We start from the raw sequence: 19,440 nt of genomic DNA on the forward strand, positions 1-19,440 counted from the left end.
ACAGGCCCTAGGAAGGTTGAATCTGACATGGTATAAACTTTTTCGTTTATCCATTCATGATCGATCGTAAGCCATGGATTTAGGGCCCCACCCGCATCACAGAGCTCAGAGATGTGCACTTATGTCATGTGCTTCAATACAGCGTCTTGACACAGGAAGTCAGATCCAAATGCACTTCTGAAGGTATCGATGGGGAGCAAAGTAGACGCTGTCTCACGACCTGCCACGATAAATAACAGGAAGAGAGGGAACAAGTGAAAGGAGGCGTCTGGGAGCCAGGCCCTGCAACCTAGCGGCCGCAACACGTCTTCTCCTGTCTGTATGGTGTGTATGTGTGTGTGTGTTTGCATATGTGTGCATGTGCTTGCGACCTACTCACAGCGGAGGAAACGTGTCTTCGCTGCGGGACACACGCTACCTCTCAGCAGTATGCTGAGAGCCCCCATGCTTGATTACACACTCTAAATACAGATAATGAACATGAAGTGGGAACGATGTGTGGGTGAGCGGGAAGCCGTACGCTTCATTTGCAATATGCCAAACATAATGTATTTCTGCCGTGGCAGGCAGGTGTGCCTAAAGTAGCTACAACTGTGCTTTTAGACTTTTTGAGAGGTGAATTGCTGCGCTCTTTATATTTTTTGGGACTTACAGATGTAGGATCTTAGTTTGAGCGAGTTTGCCACGGAGGAAAATCAACCTGCAGCAACAGTAAATGTTAATTATTATGTGGGTTATACGAAGAAAATCTAGTGTGAAATCTCAAAGTGGAAATTAAAAAATCAAATGATCAAATGTAGATCCTACATCTGTAGGCCCCCTATCAAGCCAACTGGTGCACAAGATCCCTCTTTACATAGTCTGTGAAAAGGGCAGACAAACGGTCAAAACTAAAGAACAGCGAATGTTCACTCCTATATCCTTCTATGACATAATGGCTTTTTTTATTGAGCCATAATTACATGCAAATGAAAATTTGGCAGAGCGTTTCCGGAGATTGGACAAGCGGAAATTAAAAAATGACACATCTTTGTTAGGTGTATCATGTAGAAGGACTGGGAAGGTTGATGGCCTGTCTTATTTTAGCAGTCCAATTACGAAGCCGCACAACCAAATCAGGCACAACCTCATCAACGTGTCATCATTGTTTTGCTTCTTAGGACGAATCAAGCTCCGGCTAAATATATCCCTCTATCCTCTCAGTGAAGTAAAGGAGGGAGGGATGGAGAGAGAGAGAGAGAGAGAGAGAGAGAGAGACAGAGAGAGAGAGAGAGAGAGTTACATAAACTACACCTTACAGTGCTGATATATAATGCTAACATGGTATTTTCATTAAGTGCTGCTTGTTTGCCCACCTGTAAATTGCCCTCATACTAACACGCTTATTCTCCATGCAGCCATGGAGGTCACAGCAGTTAGCGAGGCATCGACATGCCCTCATGCCGCCCTGTTAGCACTGTTCTCATTATATTACATTACACAGCCACCATTTTGGATCTGGTCTGCTCCTTTAGGCACTCTGGAGACACACAGGGAGGTGGCTGACAGCGCGATCAATGAAAGCCACATCAATACATTACACTTAGGACTGCAGCGCACACCACACACATTCTGAGGCTGGAGTGTGGCTCTGGGGTATTGATAGATTGGGCAACCGCAGTGGCACTAAGCCAACGGTCAATACTATGGGCCTACATGAAAACTGCACAGGAAATGCACCCCTATGGGTCTTCTCACCGCTCTTTTTTTTTTACTAGGAACTCGTTAGCTGCATAGGGAGATGGTTATGGTGTTGTGGTTTGTTCTGATTGTCTGTTGTACTAGTACATCACACGTGCTTTTAAAAACATTTGGCTAGAGCACCACGTCCGTTTCTTTCAAGGAGTTCAAGGAAGTTCTCTTGTTGACAACAAGAGTTTCTTTTAGGACGGATCACCTTACGAGGAGTTTACGGCAACATGAAGCGACCGTTCTAGAGACTCTGCACTACAATCATTCAACCGAACAAATCTAGGAATTCCTTTTGACCCTGATAGATAGTAAATCACCTTTATGTTCCAATTGTTCAACCTTAGGAAGTGTCTTACCTGTTTATGTGACGGCAGGTCTGAATGTGTTTTTATAGGCTTTCAGGTTTACCTGAATGTGTCCCGTGGGGCAGCGTATACATTTGGGAGTGCTCCTTTAAACTGGCTTAAGCTGTGTGTGTTGTGCACTGACATGAGGTCCACTAATTCCTGAGCTCCCCTAGTGGGGGAGTGCCCTTGGTATGGTGAGTGAACACCGAAGGTCAAGTATTAGGGCTCCTAGCTAGCGTGCCCACTAAGAAGCAACAATTTGATATTCAGAGAGAATGAACGAACGAATGAATGAATTCATTAATGATTGAACAGTTCACGAATGAATGATTAAGAGTAATGAATAAATGAGTGAATGGATGATTGGATAAGCAAATGAAAGAACAAATTATTGTGAATTATTATGTGGATTATAATCAACACTACACGTTTTAAATGTCCTGCATTGCAGGAAAACTGTCCTGCAAAAAGAGTGATCAAATGAAGGTCCTACATCTGTAAATGGGGAGAATGATGGTGTGATAGTGGAGGAGATGTTAGAGGGAGGGAGAGAACAGCAGTAGAGAAATAGGACACTATTACTCTGACCCTCTCCCCATACATTATAGATTCCATTAGAATGTCAGCTCGTTCACGCTCAAGTCTCTCCCGCCACCCACAGCTACTCCAGCCACTGTAATTCTTTCTTTCTTTCTCCCTCCTTCTTTTCTCCCTCCTTCAGACTGAAACATTGAAACATCCTTGGGTCTGGCATGGTTGGCCGTTTATTCACATTTCCTGACGTCGCTCTCTCGCTCTCTCTTCCTCTCTCTCTCTCTCTCTCTCTCTCTCTCTCTCTCTCTCTCTCTCTCTCTCTCTCTCCCCCCTCTCTCCATTTCTCTCTCTCTCTCTCCCCCTCTCTCCCTCTCTCTCTCTCTCACCTTCTCTCACTCTCCCTGTCTAGTGACTCTGATGTCCTTCTCTTCCCTAGCAGTTACACACACACACACACACACACACACACACACACACACACACACACACACACACACACACACACACACACACACACACACACACACACACACACACACACACACACACACACACTCACCACTGGACTTTAATGAGCGATAAAGGGCAGCATATGACGTGAGTTAGTATCATCCATCCAGCACGGTCTGTGCTTACAGTGAACATGATCTCTCTAGCCTCTACTACTACACACACACACACACACACACACACACACACACACACACACACACACACACACACACACACACACACACACACACACACACACACACACACACACACACACACACACACACACACACACACACACACACACTTTCCATGACATAGACTGACCAGGTGAATCCAGGTGAAAGCTATGATCCCTTATTGATGTCACATGTTAAATCCAGTGTAGAGGAAGGGGAGGAGAGAGATTAAATCATATTTTTCAAGCCTTGAGACAATTGAGACATGGATTGTTTATGTGATTGTGTATGTAGGGTGAATGGACAAGACAAAAGATTTCAGTTCCTTTGAACGGAGTATGGTAGTAGGTGCCAGGCGCACCGGTTTGTGTCAAGAACTGCAATGCAGCTGAGGTTTTCACAATCAACCGTTTTCTGTGTGTATCAAGAATGGTTCCCCACCCAAAGGACATCCGGCCAACTTGACAAAACTGTGGGAAGCATTGGAGTCAACATGGGTCAGCATCCCTGTGGAATGCTCTCAACACCTTGTTGAGTCCATGCCCCGACGAATTGAGGCTGTTCTGACGGCAAAGGGGGGTACAACTCAATATTATGAAAGGGGCCTTAATGTACACATACACACACACACATATACACACACACCGCCCTACAGATACCAACATCTGATAGCAGGGATGTTAAGATGTCAGGGCTATAAACACCTGGATGTTAAGATGTCAGGGCTATAAACACCTGGATGTTAAGATGTCAGTTCTATAAACACCTGGATGTTAAGATGCCAGGGCTATAAACACCTGGATGTTAAGATGTCACGGCTATAAACACCTGGATGTTAAGATGCCAGGGCTATAAACACCTGGATGTTAAGCTGTCAGGGCTATAAACACCTGGATGTTAAGCTGTCACGGCTATAAACACCTGGATGTTAAGATGTCAGGGCTATAAACACCTGGATGTTAAGATGCCAGGGCTATAAACACCTGGATGTTAAGATGTCAGGGCTATAAACACCTGGATGTTAAGATGTCAGGGCTATAAACACCTGGATGTTAAGATGTCAGTTCTATAAACACCTGGATGTTAAGATGCCAGGGCTATAAACACCTGGATGTTAAGATGTCACGGCTATAAACACCTGGATGTTAAGATGCCAGGGCTATAAACACCTGGATGTTAAGCTGTCAGGGCTATAAACACCTGGATGTTAAGCTGTCACGGCTATAAACACCTGGATGTTAAGATGTCAGGGCTATAAACACCTGGATGTTAAGATGCCAGGGCTATAAACACCTGGATGTTAAGATGTCAGGGCTATAAACACCTGGATGTTAAGATGTCACGGCTATAAACACCTGGATGTTAAGATGTCAGGGCTATAAACACCTGGATGTTAAGCTGTCAGGGCTATAAACACCTGGATGTTAAGATGTCAGGGCTATAGACACCTGGATGTTAAGATGTCAGTGCTATAAACACCTGGATGTTAAGATGTCAGGGCTATAAACACCTGGATGTTAAGATGTCAGGGCTATAAACACCTGGATGTTAAGATGCCAGGGCTATAAACACCTGGATGTTAAGCTGTCACGGCTATAAACACCTGGATGTTAAGATGTTAGGGCTATAAACACTGGATGTTAAGATGTCAGGGCTATAAACACCTGGATGTTAAGATGTTAGGGCTATAAACACCTGGATGTTAAGATGTTAGGGCTATAAACACCTGGATGTTAAGATGTCAGGGCTATAAACAACAGGATGTTAAGATGCCAGGGCTATAAACACCTGGATGTTAAGATGTCAGGGCTATAAACACCTGGATGTTAAGATGTCACGGCTATAAACACCTGGATGTTAAGATGTCAGGGCTATAAACACCTGGATGTTAAGCTGTCAGGGCTATAAACACCTGGATGTTAAGATGTCAGGGCTATAAACACCTGGATGTTAAGATGTCAGGGCTATAAACACCTGGATGTTAAGATGTCAGGGCTATAAACACCTGGATGTTAAGATGCCAGGGCTATAAACACCTGGATGTTAAGATGTCAGGGCTATAAACACCTGGATGTTAAGATGTCAGGGCTATAAACACCTGGATGTTAAGATGTCAGGGCTATAAACACCTGGATGTTAAGATGTCAGTGCTATAAACACCTGGATGTTAAGATGTCAGGGCTATAAACACCTGGATGTTAAGATGTCAGTGCTATAAACACCTGGATGTTAAGATGTCAGGGCTATAAACACCTGGATGTTAAGATGTCAGGGCTATAGACACCTGGATGTTAAGATGTCAGTGCTATAAACACCTGGATGTTAAGATGTCAGGGCTATAAACACCTGGATGTTAAGATGTCAGGGCTATAAACACCTGGATGTTAAGATGCCAGGGCTATAAACACCTGGATGTTAAGCTGTCACGGCTATAAACACCTGGATGTTATGATGTCAGGGCTATAAACACCTGGATGTTAAGATGTCAGGGCTATAAACACCTGGATGTTAAGATGTCAGGGCTATAAACACCTGGATGTTAAGATGTCAGGGCTATAAACACCTGGATGTTAAGATGTCAGGGCTATAAACACCTGGATGTTAAGATGTCAGGGCTATAAACACCTGGATGTTAAGATGTCAGGGCTATAAACACCTGGATGTTAAGATGCCAGGGCTATAAACACCTGGATGTTAAGATGCCAGGGCTATAAACACCTGGATGTTAAGATGTCAGGGCTATAAACACCTGGATGTTAAGATGTTAGGGCTATAAACACCTGGATGTTGCAAAAGATTGTCCAGCACCAGAGCACTGATAAAATCACTCACTTCATGTCGGGCCAGATAATATCCTGTCTCTCACACACACTCTCCACATGCCTGCAAGTATGTATAGTACATAGTATGTATAGTGTAGAGAATCATTGTTCCATTTAAACCGCTGTGAAATATCATTTCCATAAACAAAAATATTGTGTTTTCAGCTGATTGAAACTGGTGTGAGTAATAGACACAAAAAATAAAACAAAGCACAGGAAGCATAGAAATATTGCACATAGAACTTGTCTACCACATCTGATCTACTGCTTGTTTTCAATGAGAATGACAGATCTATAACTCTCATTTCTATGTGAATTTGGTCAGGTCGCCCAAAAAGTGACATATTGCAGCTTTAACTATATATACAGTATATACTATCCTATATATAGATTTGACAAATAACCATTGAGAGCCTAAATGTAGAAAATGGTCCTGACAACAAACTTAAAGACCACCCATATACAGTCGCCAAACCTCTCAAAGCTCTTAAAGTTTCTTTGGATATCGTGTTTCAGAAAGCTCAATGGATGTAGAAAGATAAGCAACCACTTTTACAACCCCAGTCTCCTCTTTTCCTCCTCCCATCTTCCCCTCCTCCTATTCATCAGTCTACCACTGAACAGATCCCTAGAAGGATTTCCCACACTCCTCTTCTAAGATGTAGAGACTATGATGACCTAAGGTCACTCACTATATGACAACAAAGGACATCCTCAGTCACAACCATGACTGTAGGGCCAAGCGGCCATTTTGAAGCCACAACCCCATCAAGGTGCTGCGACAGTGTGTGACCCAGTGTTGTTGAGTCAAAGTATGTCCCAGTCTCAGTGTCACATAGCCCACATTCCTCAGAATCCTCCCATAGCAGACTGCTTTAGAGGATCTGGACAAACATACTCTTCTTAATAAACTTCTGTGTCCCAAATGGCACCCTATTCCCTATATAGTGCACTACTTTTTACTAGGGCCCATAGAGCTCTGGTCAAAAGTAGTGCAGTCAAAAGTAGTGCACCACATAGGGAATAGGGTGCCATTTGGGAAGCGGAGAGTGAGCCGCCACAGCTGTCCACAGTCCCTCTCTAAATTAATCTGGGAGTGAACAGGAGGATCAGGGCCGGGCTCCACTGATCCTAGGTCAGCTGCTGAGGACAAGCCAGATAGGGGATTAAAATGGGAGAGATGGAGGACAGCGAGAGGCTCGGCACCACCACCACACCTCTGGGTTAGAGTCCACAGGGGGACCTGTCAGCGTAGTAGTAGTGTGATCGTAGGGGGACTCTGAATAGTAGTTGTAGGGGTAGTTTATAAGGAGGATAAGGGTGTGTCCGTACAAACTAAGGGTAGTTATGGGAGTGTGCGTTATACATAGACATTCTACAAATGACCATCTAATAACACACAGCACAAACACACATCACACACGCACACACACACTTAGACATATACACACACACACACACACACACACACTGAGGCACCAAGAGCCTAGGGGCACCAGAGCAACCCTCTAGACAAACAAACAGCCCAGGTCTTAACCCTCCTCTCCAACTATACCAGCACATACAGCCCCATTTAGAAAACCTCAAAGACTCCACAAGACTTGTACAGTGCAGCCTACCACATGACGTAATGCTCCATGCCAGTCAGTCATCAGGTAACAGAGATCAGTATTACAGCCAACATGGGTCCCAAGGCATTATGTTGGCATTATCGCAGAACCAAAATGGCCACCTAGTCCAGTGGTTCCCAACCAGGGGTACTAGGACCCTTGGGGGTACTTGGCCTATCCACACGGTGTACTTGTGAAGACTCATGAGACCATAGGCCGACTGATAAAATGCACGAGTGGGTAACGAGTGTGTAAATTGAGTTGGAGGTACAGTAAGCGAAAAAGTTTGGGAACCACTGGCCTAGTCGACAGCCTCTCCAGTGTTCGTGAGCATAGAAAGACAGCCATTTTGGATCTGGCCATAGATCAATCGCTCCCAGAGAGATGCCAGAAACGGTGGCCGGTCGCCATGTTGTCAGCTGACGGCAGTCTTAATGATGGACCATGGGCCACACACCAGACGACTCATTTTTCACATTCTTCCGTCATGCCATCCAGAAAAACAGACATAGTGAGCTGAGAAAGACCATGGAGGTCACTCCCAGTTACCACAGTCCCCATAGGCTTTGATGAACTATTCCTCCTTTCATCCCTTGTGTCTTAAAATAACATGTTATTGAAATGTTCAAGGGTTCATTGTAGTTCATTGTGGCTTGTTTGTTGCTGTTGTTGCTGATGATGTCCCTGTTTTTGGATGGTGTGGCTTTCGGGCCGAATGGTGACTATAACCATTTCCATTGTTCCAAGCGAATTTGCAAATCTTTTAATAATTTTTCTCTTTTAATTATGACACGTACACTCAACAAGACAGACAATTTTCATAGTAATTTACTAAACATTAAATAGTCATTCTGTTAGTGCCTACTTAAACCAAAAATAAAACAATTGGTCTCATATTACAACTCCTGCGGGTCAGCGCAAGACTAACAATGCCTGAATGCATACAATATGTCTACTACAATATGTCTACTACAATATGTCTACTACAGTATGTCTACATAAATACAGTCTAGAAATAAATTACGTTTTTATTTGGTGTAGTATCACTTTTGATTAGGTGATCCCCCTTTAAAAAAATCAATAGCGACACTCAATCTTCCTCAGTCTATATAAATTATTTCTACTCAATCACTAGCAACCATTTAACTAACCAACCGTCAAACCAATGTTATTAAGGAACCACTTGGTCCTCAGATACAAACATCATTTCTCGGACGTATCCTCTTTCATCTATGTACAGGCATGTACTGTATGTCTGACGTATCCTCTTTCATCTATGTACAGGCATGTACTGTATGTCTGACGTATCCTCTTTCATCTATGTACAGGCATGTACTGTATGTCTGACGTATCCTCTTTCATCTATGTACAGGCATGTACTGTATGTCTGACGTATCCTCTTTCATCCATGTACAGGCATGTACTGTATGTCTGACGTATCCTCTTTCATCTATGTACAGGCATGTACTGTATGTCTGACGTATCCTCTTTCATCTATGTACAGGCATGTACTGTATGTCTGACGTATCCTCTTTCATCTATGTACAGGCATGTACTGTATGTCTGACGTATCCTCTTTCATCTATGTACAGGCATGTACTGTATGTCTGACGTATCCTCTTTCATCTATGTACAGGCATGTACTGTATGTCTGACGTATCCTCTTCATCCATGTACAGGCATGTACTGTATGTCTGACGTATCCTCTTTCATCCATGTACAGGCATGTACTGTATGTCTGACGTATCCTCTTCATCCATGTACAGGCATGTACTGTATGTCTGACGTATCCTCTTCATCTATGTACAGGCATGTACTGTATGTCTGACGTATCCTCTTCATCCATGTACAGGCATGTACTGTATGTCTGACGTATCCTCTTTCATCTATGTACAGGCATGTACTGTATGTCTGACGTATCCTCTTTCATCCATGTACAGGCATGTACTGTATGTCTGACGTATCCTCTTTCATCCATGTACAGGCATGTACTGTATGTCTGACGTATCCTCTTTCATCTATGTACAGGCATGTACTGTATGTCTGACGTATCCTCTTTATCCATGTACAGGCATGTACTGTATGTCTGACGTATCCTCTTTCATCCATGTACAGGCATGTACTGTATGTCTGACGTATCCTCTTCATCCATGTACAGGCATGTACTGTATGTCTGACGTATCCTCTTCATCCATGTACAGGCATGTACTGTATGTCTGACGTATCCTCTTTCATCCATGTACAGGCATGTACTGTATGTCTGACGTATCCTCTTTCATCCATGTACAGGCATGTACTGTATGTCTGACGTATCCTCTTTCATCTATGTACAGGCATGTACTGTATGTCTGACGTATCCTCTTTATCCATGTACAGGCATGTACTGTATGTCTGACGTATCCTCTTTCATCTATGTACAGGCATGTACTGTATGTCTGACGTATCCTCTTTCATCTATGTACAGGCATGTACTGTATGTCTGACGTATCCTCTTTCATCCATGTACAGGCATGTACTGTATGTCTGACGTATCCTCTTTCATCCATGTACAGGCATGTACTGTATGTCTGACGTATCCTCTTTCATCCATGTACAGGCATGTACTGTATGTCTGACGTATCCTCTTTCATCTATGTACAGGCATGTACTGTATGTCTGACGTATCCTCTTTCATCTATGTACAGGCATGTACTGTATGTCTGACGTATCCTCTTTCATCTATGTACAGGCATGTACTGTATGTCTGACGTATCCTCTTCATCCATGTACAGGCATGTACTGTATGTCTGACGTATCCTCTTTCATCTATGTACAGGCATGTACTGTATGTCTGACGTATCCTCTTTCATCCATGTACAGGCATGTACTGTATGTCTGACGTATCCTCTTTCATCTATGTACAGGCATGTACTGTATGTCTGACGTATCCTCTTTCATCCATGTACAGGCATGTACTGTATGTCTGACGTATCCTCTTTCATCCATGTACAGGCATGTACTGTATGTCTGACGTATCCTCTTTCATCTATGTACAGGCATGTACTGTATGTCTGACGTATCCTCTTTCATCTATGTACAGGCATGTACTGTATGTCTGACGTATCCTCTTCATCCATGTACAGGCATGTACTGTATGTCTGACGTATCCTCTTCATCCATGTACAGGCATGTACTGTATGTCTGACGTATCCTCTTCATCCATGTACAGGCATGTACTGTATGTCTGACGTATCCTCTTTCATCTATGTACAGGCATGTACTGTATGTCTGACGTATCCTCTTCATCCATGTACAGGCATGTACTGTATGTCTGACGTATCCTCTTTCATCTATGTACAGGCATGTACTGTATGTCTGACGTATCCTCTTCATCCATGTACAGGCATGTACTGTATGTCTGACGTATCCTCTTTCATCTATGTACAGGCATGTACTGTATGTCTGACGTATCCTCTTCATCCATGTACAGGCATGTACTGTATGTCTGACGTATCCTCTTCATCCATGTACAGGCATGTACTGTATGTCTGACGTATCCTCTTCATCCATGTACAGGCATGTACTGTATGTCTGACGTATCCTCTTTCATCCATGTACAGGCATGTACTGTATGTCTGACGTATCCTCTTCATCCATGTACAGGCATGTACTGTATGTCTGACGCAGCCAGGGTCGCATTCCGACTTACGTAATGTGTCCATGTCCGTGACTTTGGAACCCAATATGTCATGTTAATCACACTGGGGCTGGGGTCTCTGAAACATGACCCCTCACCTCAGGCGTCACTGGCATCCTAATATGTGCTTCTTAAACGTGGACTTGGAATTTCCATTTGTTTCCCTGCCTTCACCACAGAAACAGGGGATGTAAAATAAATTTAAAAAAAAAAAGAGTGGAACGTGACAAACCCCTCACATATCTCCCTAAACTTCACGCAAGTAATCCCCAAAAGTTATTGAAAAGCCATTCACTTGATCATACGATCATTCATCTGTCTATGGTATAGCACACTTAGAGAAAACCCCCTCTGATCTTTGTAGGCCCATGTCTTCATAACATACCAACTCTTCTTTCAGATGCAAATAAGCTTTATTAGCATGAATGAACAAGGCCACTGTTGCTAAAACCAGGTGAGAAAACGACACCAATAATGACAGTATTGAAAAAGTATTGTAATGGTGATTCGAGAAAGGGGGGAAAAAATTATATATATAATATTACCAGAGATTCTTTTTAAATGAATAAAAAAATTATAATAATACATCAAAATAGTAATAATAATCTTTATTTTTCTCGGTTCTTTATGATATAGGATCATTCTTCAATGTAGAACCTACTGGATAGTCCACTTACAGTACTAGAGGTGCCTATATTTGAGCTGCTTATAATTGAGATGGCTATATTGGAGGTGCCTATAGTTGAGGTGGCTATAGTTGAGGTGCCTATAGTTGAGGTGCCTATAGTTGAGGTGGCTATAGTTGAGGTGGCTATAGTTGAGGTGGCTATATTTGAGGTGGCTATAGTTGAGGTGCCTATAATTTAGGTGGCTATAGTTGAGGTGCCTATAATTGAGGTGCCTATAATTGATGTGGATATAATTGAGGTGCCTATAGTTGAGGTGACTATAGTTGAGGTGGCTATAGTTGCGGTGACTATAGTTGAGGTGCCTATAGTTGAGGTGCCTATAGTTGAGGGTGCCTATAATTGAGGTGGCTATAGTTGAGGTGCCTATAATTGAGGTGCCTATAATTGAGGTGCCTATAATTGATGTGCCTATAATTGAGGTGCCTATAGTTGAGGTGACTATAGTTGAGGTGGCTATAGTTGAGGTGCCTATAGTTGAGGTGACTATATTTGAGGTGACTATATTTGAGGTGCCTATAGTTGAGGTGCCTATAGTTGGGCTGCCTATAGTTGAGGTGCCTATAGTTGAGGTGCCTATAGTTGGGGTGCCTATATTTGAACTCTATATGCTTTCATAACCATCTCTTTTCTCTCTGTCTGTTCTCTGGCTCCAGGTTCCACACATCTTGGGGACCAGCCAGCGCGGCCTCCCTCTAACCCCAGCTCTCCCTCCTCCTCCCCCCACACCCCCAGTGCCCTAGCCCTGGCCCTGGGTAGTGGAAGCTCCGACCCGGTCCTTAACGGAGGCCTGGGAGGCCCCAGCTCCGCGGCCTACTGTGGTGGCTCTGCGGGAGGTCTGTACCTTTCAGAGCCACTCTATTAATCAAACTATCAAACCCACTGCAGGGGGTTAAGAGAGGAGAGGGGGACACTAGGTAGCAGATGTCCTGGGTGGTGAGTCTGTTCGGTACATTGCTTCTCATGCTGTGCAGCGGGAGGACACAATGTCTCATCTACTGTTGGAGTTACATAATGTGAGGCTGCCTTCATAGTAGAACAACAGTGGTAAAATGGGTTTGTACTGTATTTATTGTAAGGAATGTATTGATCAACACTGTAGATTAGATCCATTACATCAGTACATACACTACTGGTCAAAATTTTTAGAACAACTCCTCATTCAAGGATTTTTCTTAATTTTTACTATTTTCTACATTGTAGAATAATAGTGAAGATATCAAAACTATGAAATAACACATGGAATCGTGTAGTAACCAAAAAAGTGTTAAACCAATCAAAATATATTTTATTTTTGAGATTCTTCAAATAGCCACCCTTTGCCTTGGTGATAGCTTTGCACACTCTTGGCATTCTCTCAACCAGCTTCATGAGGTAGTCACATGGAATGTATTTCAATTAACAGGTGTGCCTTGTTAAAAGTGAATTTGTGGAATGTCTTTCCTTCTTAATACGTTTGAGCCAATCAGTGGTGTTGTGACAAGATAGGGATGGTTTACAGAAGATAACCAATCAGTGGTGTTGTGACAAGATAGGGATGGTTTACAGAAGATAACCAATCAGTGGTGTTGTGACAAGATAGGGATGGTTTACAGAAGATAACCAATCAGTGGTGTTGTGACAAGATAGGGATGGTTTACAGAAGATAACCAATCAGTGGTGTTGTGACAAGGTAGGGATGGTTTACAGAAGATAACCAATCAGTGGTGTTGTGACAAGATAGGGATGGTTTACAGAAGATAACCAATCAGTGGTGTTGTACCAGATAACAGTGGTGTTGTAACAAGATAGGGATGGTTTACAGAAGATAACCAATCAGTGGTGTTGTGACAAGATAGGGATGGTTTACAGACGATAACCAATCAGTGGTGTTGTGACAAGATAGGGATGGTTTACAGAAGATAACCAATCAGTGGTGTTGTGACAAGGTAGGGATGGTTTACAGAAGATAACCAATCAGTGGTGTTGTGACAAGCAATGGACATTACACCGGTGGAAATTTGTCCTTTGGTCTGGAGTCCAATTTGAAGATTTTTAGTTCCAACCGCCGTGTTTTTGTGAGACACAGAATAGGTGAACGGATGATCTCCATATGTGTATTTCCCACCGTAAAGCATGGAGGAGGAGGTCTTATGTTGTGGGGGTGCTGTGCTGATGACACTGTCTGTGATTTATTTAGAATTCAAGGCACACAATCAGCATGGCTACCACAGCAATACTGCAGCGATACCCCATCCCATGTGGTTTGGGCTTATTGGGACTATAAATTATTTTTCAGCAGGACAATGACCCAACTCACCTCCAGGCTGTGTAAGGGCTATTTTACCAAGAAGGAGAGTGATGGAGTGCAGCATAAGATGACCTTGCCTTCACAATCCCCCGACCTCAAACAGATTGAGATGGTTTGGGATGAGTTGGACCGTAGAGTGAAGGAAAAGCAGCCAACAAGTGCTCAGCAGCCAACAAGTGCTCAGCAGCCAACAAGTGCTCAGTTGAACTCCTTCAAGACTGTTGGAAAATCATTCCAGGTGAAGCTGGTTGAGAGAATGCCAAGAGTGTGCAAAGCTCTCATCAAGGCAAAGGGTGGCTATTTGAATACGTATATTTTGATTTGTTTAACACTTTTTTGGTTACTACATGATTCCATGTGTTATTTCATAGTTTTGATGTCTTCATTATTCTACAATGTAGAAAATAGTAAAAATAAAGAAAGACCATTGAATGAGTTGGTGTTCTAAAACTTTTGACCTGTAGTGTACATGCAGAATGTCTCTCTCTTTCTCCCTCTCCCTCCTTCCCTCCCTCCGTCTCTACCTCCCCCCTAACAGGAACGACCCCCAGCTCGCCCATCAGCCTCCCCAAGTCGCCCACCTTCCCATCAGGCAGCGGGAGAGGGCCCGGGTGGCCGACTGGAGATGAGTGTTCCATCTGCTACGAGAACCACGTGGACACGGTCATCTACGCCTGCGGTCACATGTGTCTCTGCTACACCTGCGGCGTCAAACTCAAGAAGATGTCCAACGCCTGCTGCCCCATCTGCAGGAGACAAATCAAAGACATCATTAAGACCTACCGTAGCACGTAGGGGGCCTTTGAAGCTAAGGGCCCCGTAACTGAGGGCCACAGGCATAAGTTAATGGGGAGAGGAGGAAGATGTTGAGGAAAGACTGATAAACTTTTAAGATCACGGAAATGGACAATGGACAGTTCACTCTGGTACTTTTGTGTGATGGATATTGAGGAAGAATCTTGATTTTTGTTTCAAAAACCCATTTTTTTGTTGGCTGGTACAGTTAGTAGACCTGCACTGCAAAGGTCTCTTACATTTCCACTTTCCCTCTCTGACGCAGTGTGTGACGGCTTTTGAAGTGGCTTGGGGGTTTGCAACCGCGGCGAGCGCTTCCTCTCTCAACTAGAAGTTGTCATTCTTCTTGCTCTCTCCAAGGATTCAGGAAGTTTCAGACTTTGAGGAAAGAGAAGCCACTTCCAGACAACTGCCGCGAGTTTGCTCATTTGCATGGGAGCAAACGAGGTGGTTTCAATTCAACGTTTTTGGTCTTGAGGTGATCTATCTATGTTGAAGAGCAGAAGGACTGTTAACTTCCAACATTTGCTTTTTGAACTTGACTCAACTCTGTCTGTGAAAAACAAAACAACAGGAAAATAGCCGCCCTTGTCTACAGATAGTTCTTTATTAACATGACGTCTCAGTATGGCACAACTTCTGTCTGTGTGTTACTTAGGCAAACTGCAGAGGAAAAGAGAGGACTTATTTGTTGCTCAAGCATCGTGACCGGGAAGGGATGCATTTCTGCAGTAGGATATGATTAGGATTAATCAATAGGAAGATGACTGCAGTTGTATAAAGTTGTGAAGTATAGGGACGTAAGTATATGACGTGTGAAGGAGGGCTGTATCACCTCTTGCTCCTATATAGTAAGTCATATATTCTCAACCAAATGTATTTGTGTGGTAGTTCTATAGCACATTCATTGGTGGTAGCTGTCCTGTTGCGCTAGCTCGCTATCTGCTTGCTCTGCAGTGTCGTGTGTGGCACTGAAGTCAGTACTGCGCTCTCGGAAATGCCCCATCTAGAAAGGAGAAGAAACAGATTATTTTACACAATACATTTAAACAACCATCAAAACAATGTCACTGGCAGCCTCAGCTCCCAATCCAATCCCAGAATTTGTACCCACATCATGTGACTTGGAAGCAGGAAGTGAAAGTACATTTATTGGGTGTTCCTCAGGTCCAGCTGTTTAACGCCCCAAAATGGTGACAGTTTACGCAGACACCAGCCCAATGCACTGTGATTGTTGCCATGGAATACCGTCCACCGTCGATCCGTGACACAGCCCCCTGCCTTATTTTATGAACAGTTCATTTGTTACATGCGGATGTGTGATAAATAATACCTTGTTTCTATTCAGATTTTTCACCATGACCCCTTACTAAAATACCAAATACGATGTTGTGTGTCCGAAGAAAAGCTTTCCGAAACAGGACTTCAGAGGATAAACTCAGAGGATAAGAAGCACATGAAACAAAACTGAATTGACCCCAACTTATTTTTATAACTCAAAATACTTACTGGTCAGTGGTCATTTGCATCACATACGGTCAGTAATATGTACACAACCCTAAGCCCTATCACGGTACTATTCTAACATCTGCATAGTGCTTCAACCAGCAACAAATACCCTTCACAGTTGCACACATTAATGTAGGGTTATGAGAGGTAGATGGGAGTTCCTCAATGTTATACGTTGATAGACAGTTGGTTACACATGTTGTCACTTACCCCATATGACTTTTATCACTTTGGGGGGAATCGTAATTTCCACTTAAGTCAAATTATTACATCAATGCAAGACGACCTGAAAATGTGATTTTGTAAAAGTAAGAATTTTCCCCTTTCAGTATGTGTCATATATCCCATTGAAATTCCCATCACGCTTGTGTGTCATGGAGCTATATGCCATAGCTTTCTGCCGGGAGCTGAAAAGGCCGTTTTTTAACACGTTTATCTTGCATCTTGGTGTAATTAATAGATAATCGACAATTGAATCTGGAATGTAATGCTGTGACGGTATTTGCCAGCTCTCTGTGTTTGGGACAAATACTGACAGATGTTTCGTATACGTCCTCTTTACACTCACAAACAGAACTTTGTGTTTTTATGACATTATACGCTACTGCTTGAAGTGTTAATTCACATTTTGAATGTTAATTTATGTTTTCAAATGAGGCAAATCGTTTTCTTGGTGTGGTTGGTAGTATCGAGAGAGAAAAACATATTTTGTCAGCTTTTTTGTTGTTGATTGATAGTCATGATTGTAATGTTTGTTTTCTGGTTGATTGAAACCATGAAATAATCAAGTATCCTAGAGCCAGGAACGATATTATCTTGTACCTGCAGTATACAATCATAACACCTTGTTGCGTTTGAGTACAAGACAAGCACAGATGAATCATTTTACAAACCCTGAATATTCAGACGCTGAATTATTTTGTAATTTATACGTTGTTTTTTTATGCCTCCTTTCGAGTCCAAACCAGGTTTGTTTTTATAGCCCTTACCAAGTATATAGTTTAAAGGCCGTCGTTGTATGGCGATGTTAAATGTCACTTTATAAGAATCCTGATTGTACTTTTTAAATGGTCTATAGGTAGTCTATAGGTAATCTCTGGCATATTCTATCGCAGAAAAATATTTGTGCTGATACTAAGTGTCCGACGAAATCCGAAACCCAATAAAAAATGTATGTGTTAATCCACCTCGTCATTTGCAAATTCTGTGCTAAACACACGTCATTTCCTCTTGTTTGAAACAGGTTTTTTACCGTGTTTTTTTACTGCCCCTTAATCCAGGGAATTGAACCTACAACCACTAATGTAAACAATAGTCATTGGACATACGGTCATGTCATAAATGGCATTGACAACCTATAATAATGTCAAAGTTAAATATCATGCAAAAATCAACAAGGCACCTACATTGCTGCCTATCGTATTTATTGAGTTACTACATACAGGATTAATTGAAGTGGTCTGACTCATGTCAGTACTCAGTGGTTTAAAGTTCAGCCCTCCACACAGATACTATGACTAGGGCCTAGAATTGTTCCTGGACTGGTGACCTGGAAAACTCAAGACCCTAACTATAACACCAACGAGTTGCGGTGTGATACCAATTTACCCCAGAAATATTTTTGGTATCTCTCCTGATTGTTTGTCGACCCTGTATTGTATCTATTTCCCATTGAAGTGTTTGGATCTCAGATCCTACTGTACTTGGGTGTTTGCTTTCTTCTTCTACCCTCCTCCATTTTTAGAAAACCCCTTCTTCAGATATCACTAGACAGGTTTCACCTGGGAAATATACTTTATATTCTGTCATTTAGTTGTTTGTTCACTCCGTCCTAGTTAGTGAACTTTGGGACCAATAGAAGACAAGCTGAAAAATATATATATATTTTTTAATCTCCTAGGCCATCATTTAGACAGAGTTCAGGGGTCGATCAGAACGCTACACATAGAAACGTAACATAGGCTAGGTCAAACACGATTGCTCCTATTTTCTATGATATAGAAGAATATATGTTCTATGTTGTGACTCATCCATTGTTTGAGATACTTTGCAAACATGTCTTTATCTGAAAACTCGTTTCCAAGTGATCTGTTTGTGAGCTCTGTTAAATGTGATTCGGACGATTGTGTCAATAAACTTTCCATACGTGTTTCAAGGAAGTGTCTGTGCCTGCTTTTCTCATAAAACTTAAATAGAACATAAATTAAATACATTTGATTACAGACTAATTCTATATTTTCTATCACATCACCAATATCCATCTTAATATGATTGGATTATCTCCCATACATATCCAACTATAACATACACTTGATGACAAATTCTTATTTATTATATCCATACTCTTGATTTTAATTCATCCTGTAAATGTCATTTTTTATTTTTTTATTTAACCTTTAACCAGGAAGGGCTCATTGTCTCTTTTTCAAGAGCGCCTTGGCCAAACTACAGGTAATCTAGTAATAAAACATAGAATTCACAAGAGTATAACAAAATCATACAATTAAAAACATTGACAGGTCAGGGAATCAGCTTCAAATCATCCTTCTGGACAATAAAAATGCCCAAATGAAATGGTAGTAAACTCAAAATGGCTTTGTAAATAAAAGTATACCAGTGACTGAGCCTACAATTGACTAGAGAAGGCCAGCCAACCCTGGTATATAACATGCAGTGGTGTGTAAGGATTTTGCAGTTTAAAATAAATCTCAATGCTCCATGGTAATACAACAAATTTCTTGTTAGCAAACTATAGTTTTAGCAAGTCGG

General features: G+C 42.3%; 1 protein-coding gene across 1 annotated transcript in view; it reads left to right on the forward strand.

The window, feature by feature from the left end:
* LOC112230109 (E3 ubiquitin-protein ligase NEURL1) overlaps nucleotides 1–18,826 on the forward strand; it is a 66,249-nt gene extending 47,423 nt beyond the window's left edge. The window contains exons 5-6 of the mRNA XM_042310756.1: nucleotides 12,734–12,913; nucleotides 14,906–18,826. Of these exons, the coding sequence (XP_042166690.1) occupies nucleotides 12,734–12,913; nucleotides 14,906–15,162 (437 nt within the window). The 3' untranslated portion in view covers nucleotides 15,163–18,826. The remainder of the gene's footprint in view (nucleotides 1–12,733; nucleotides 12,914–14,905) is intronic.
* The last annotated feature ends 614 nt before the right edge of the window (nucleotides 18,827–19,440 follow it).

Source organism: Oncorhynchus tshawytscha, linkage group LG32 (assembly GCF_018296145.1).
Source record: "Oncorhynchus tshawytscha isolate Ot180627B linkage group LG32, Otsh_v2.0, whole genome shotgun sequence".
Lineage (NCBI taxonomy): Eukaryota > Metazoa > Chordata > Actinopteri > Salmoniformes > Salmonidae > Oncorhynchus > Oncorhynchus tshawytscha.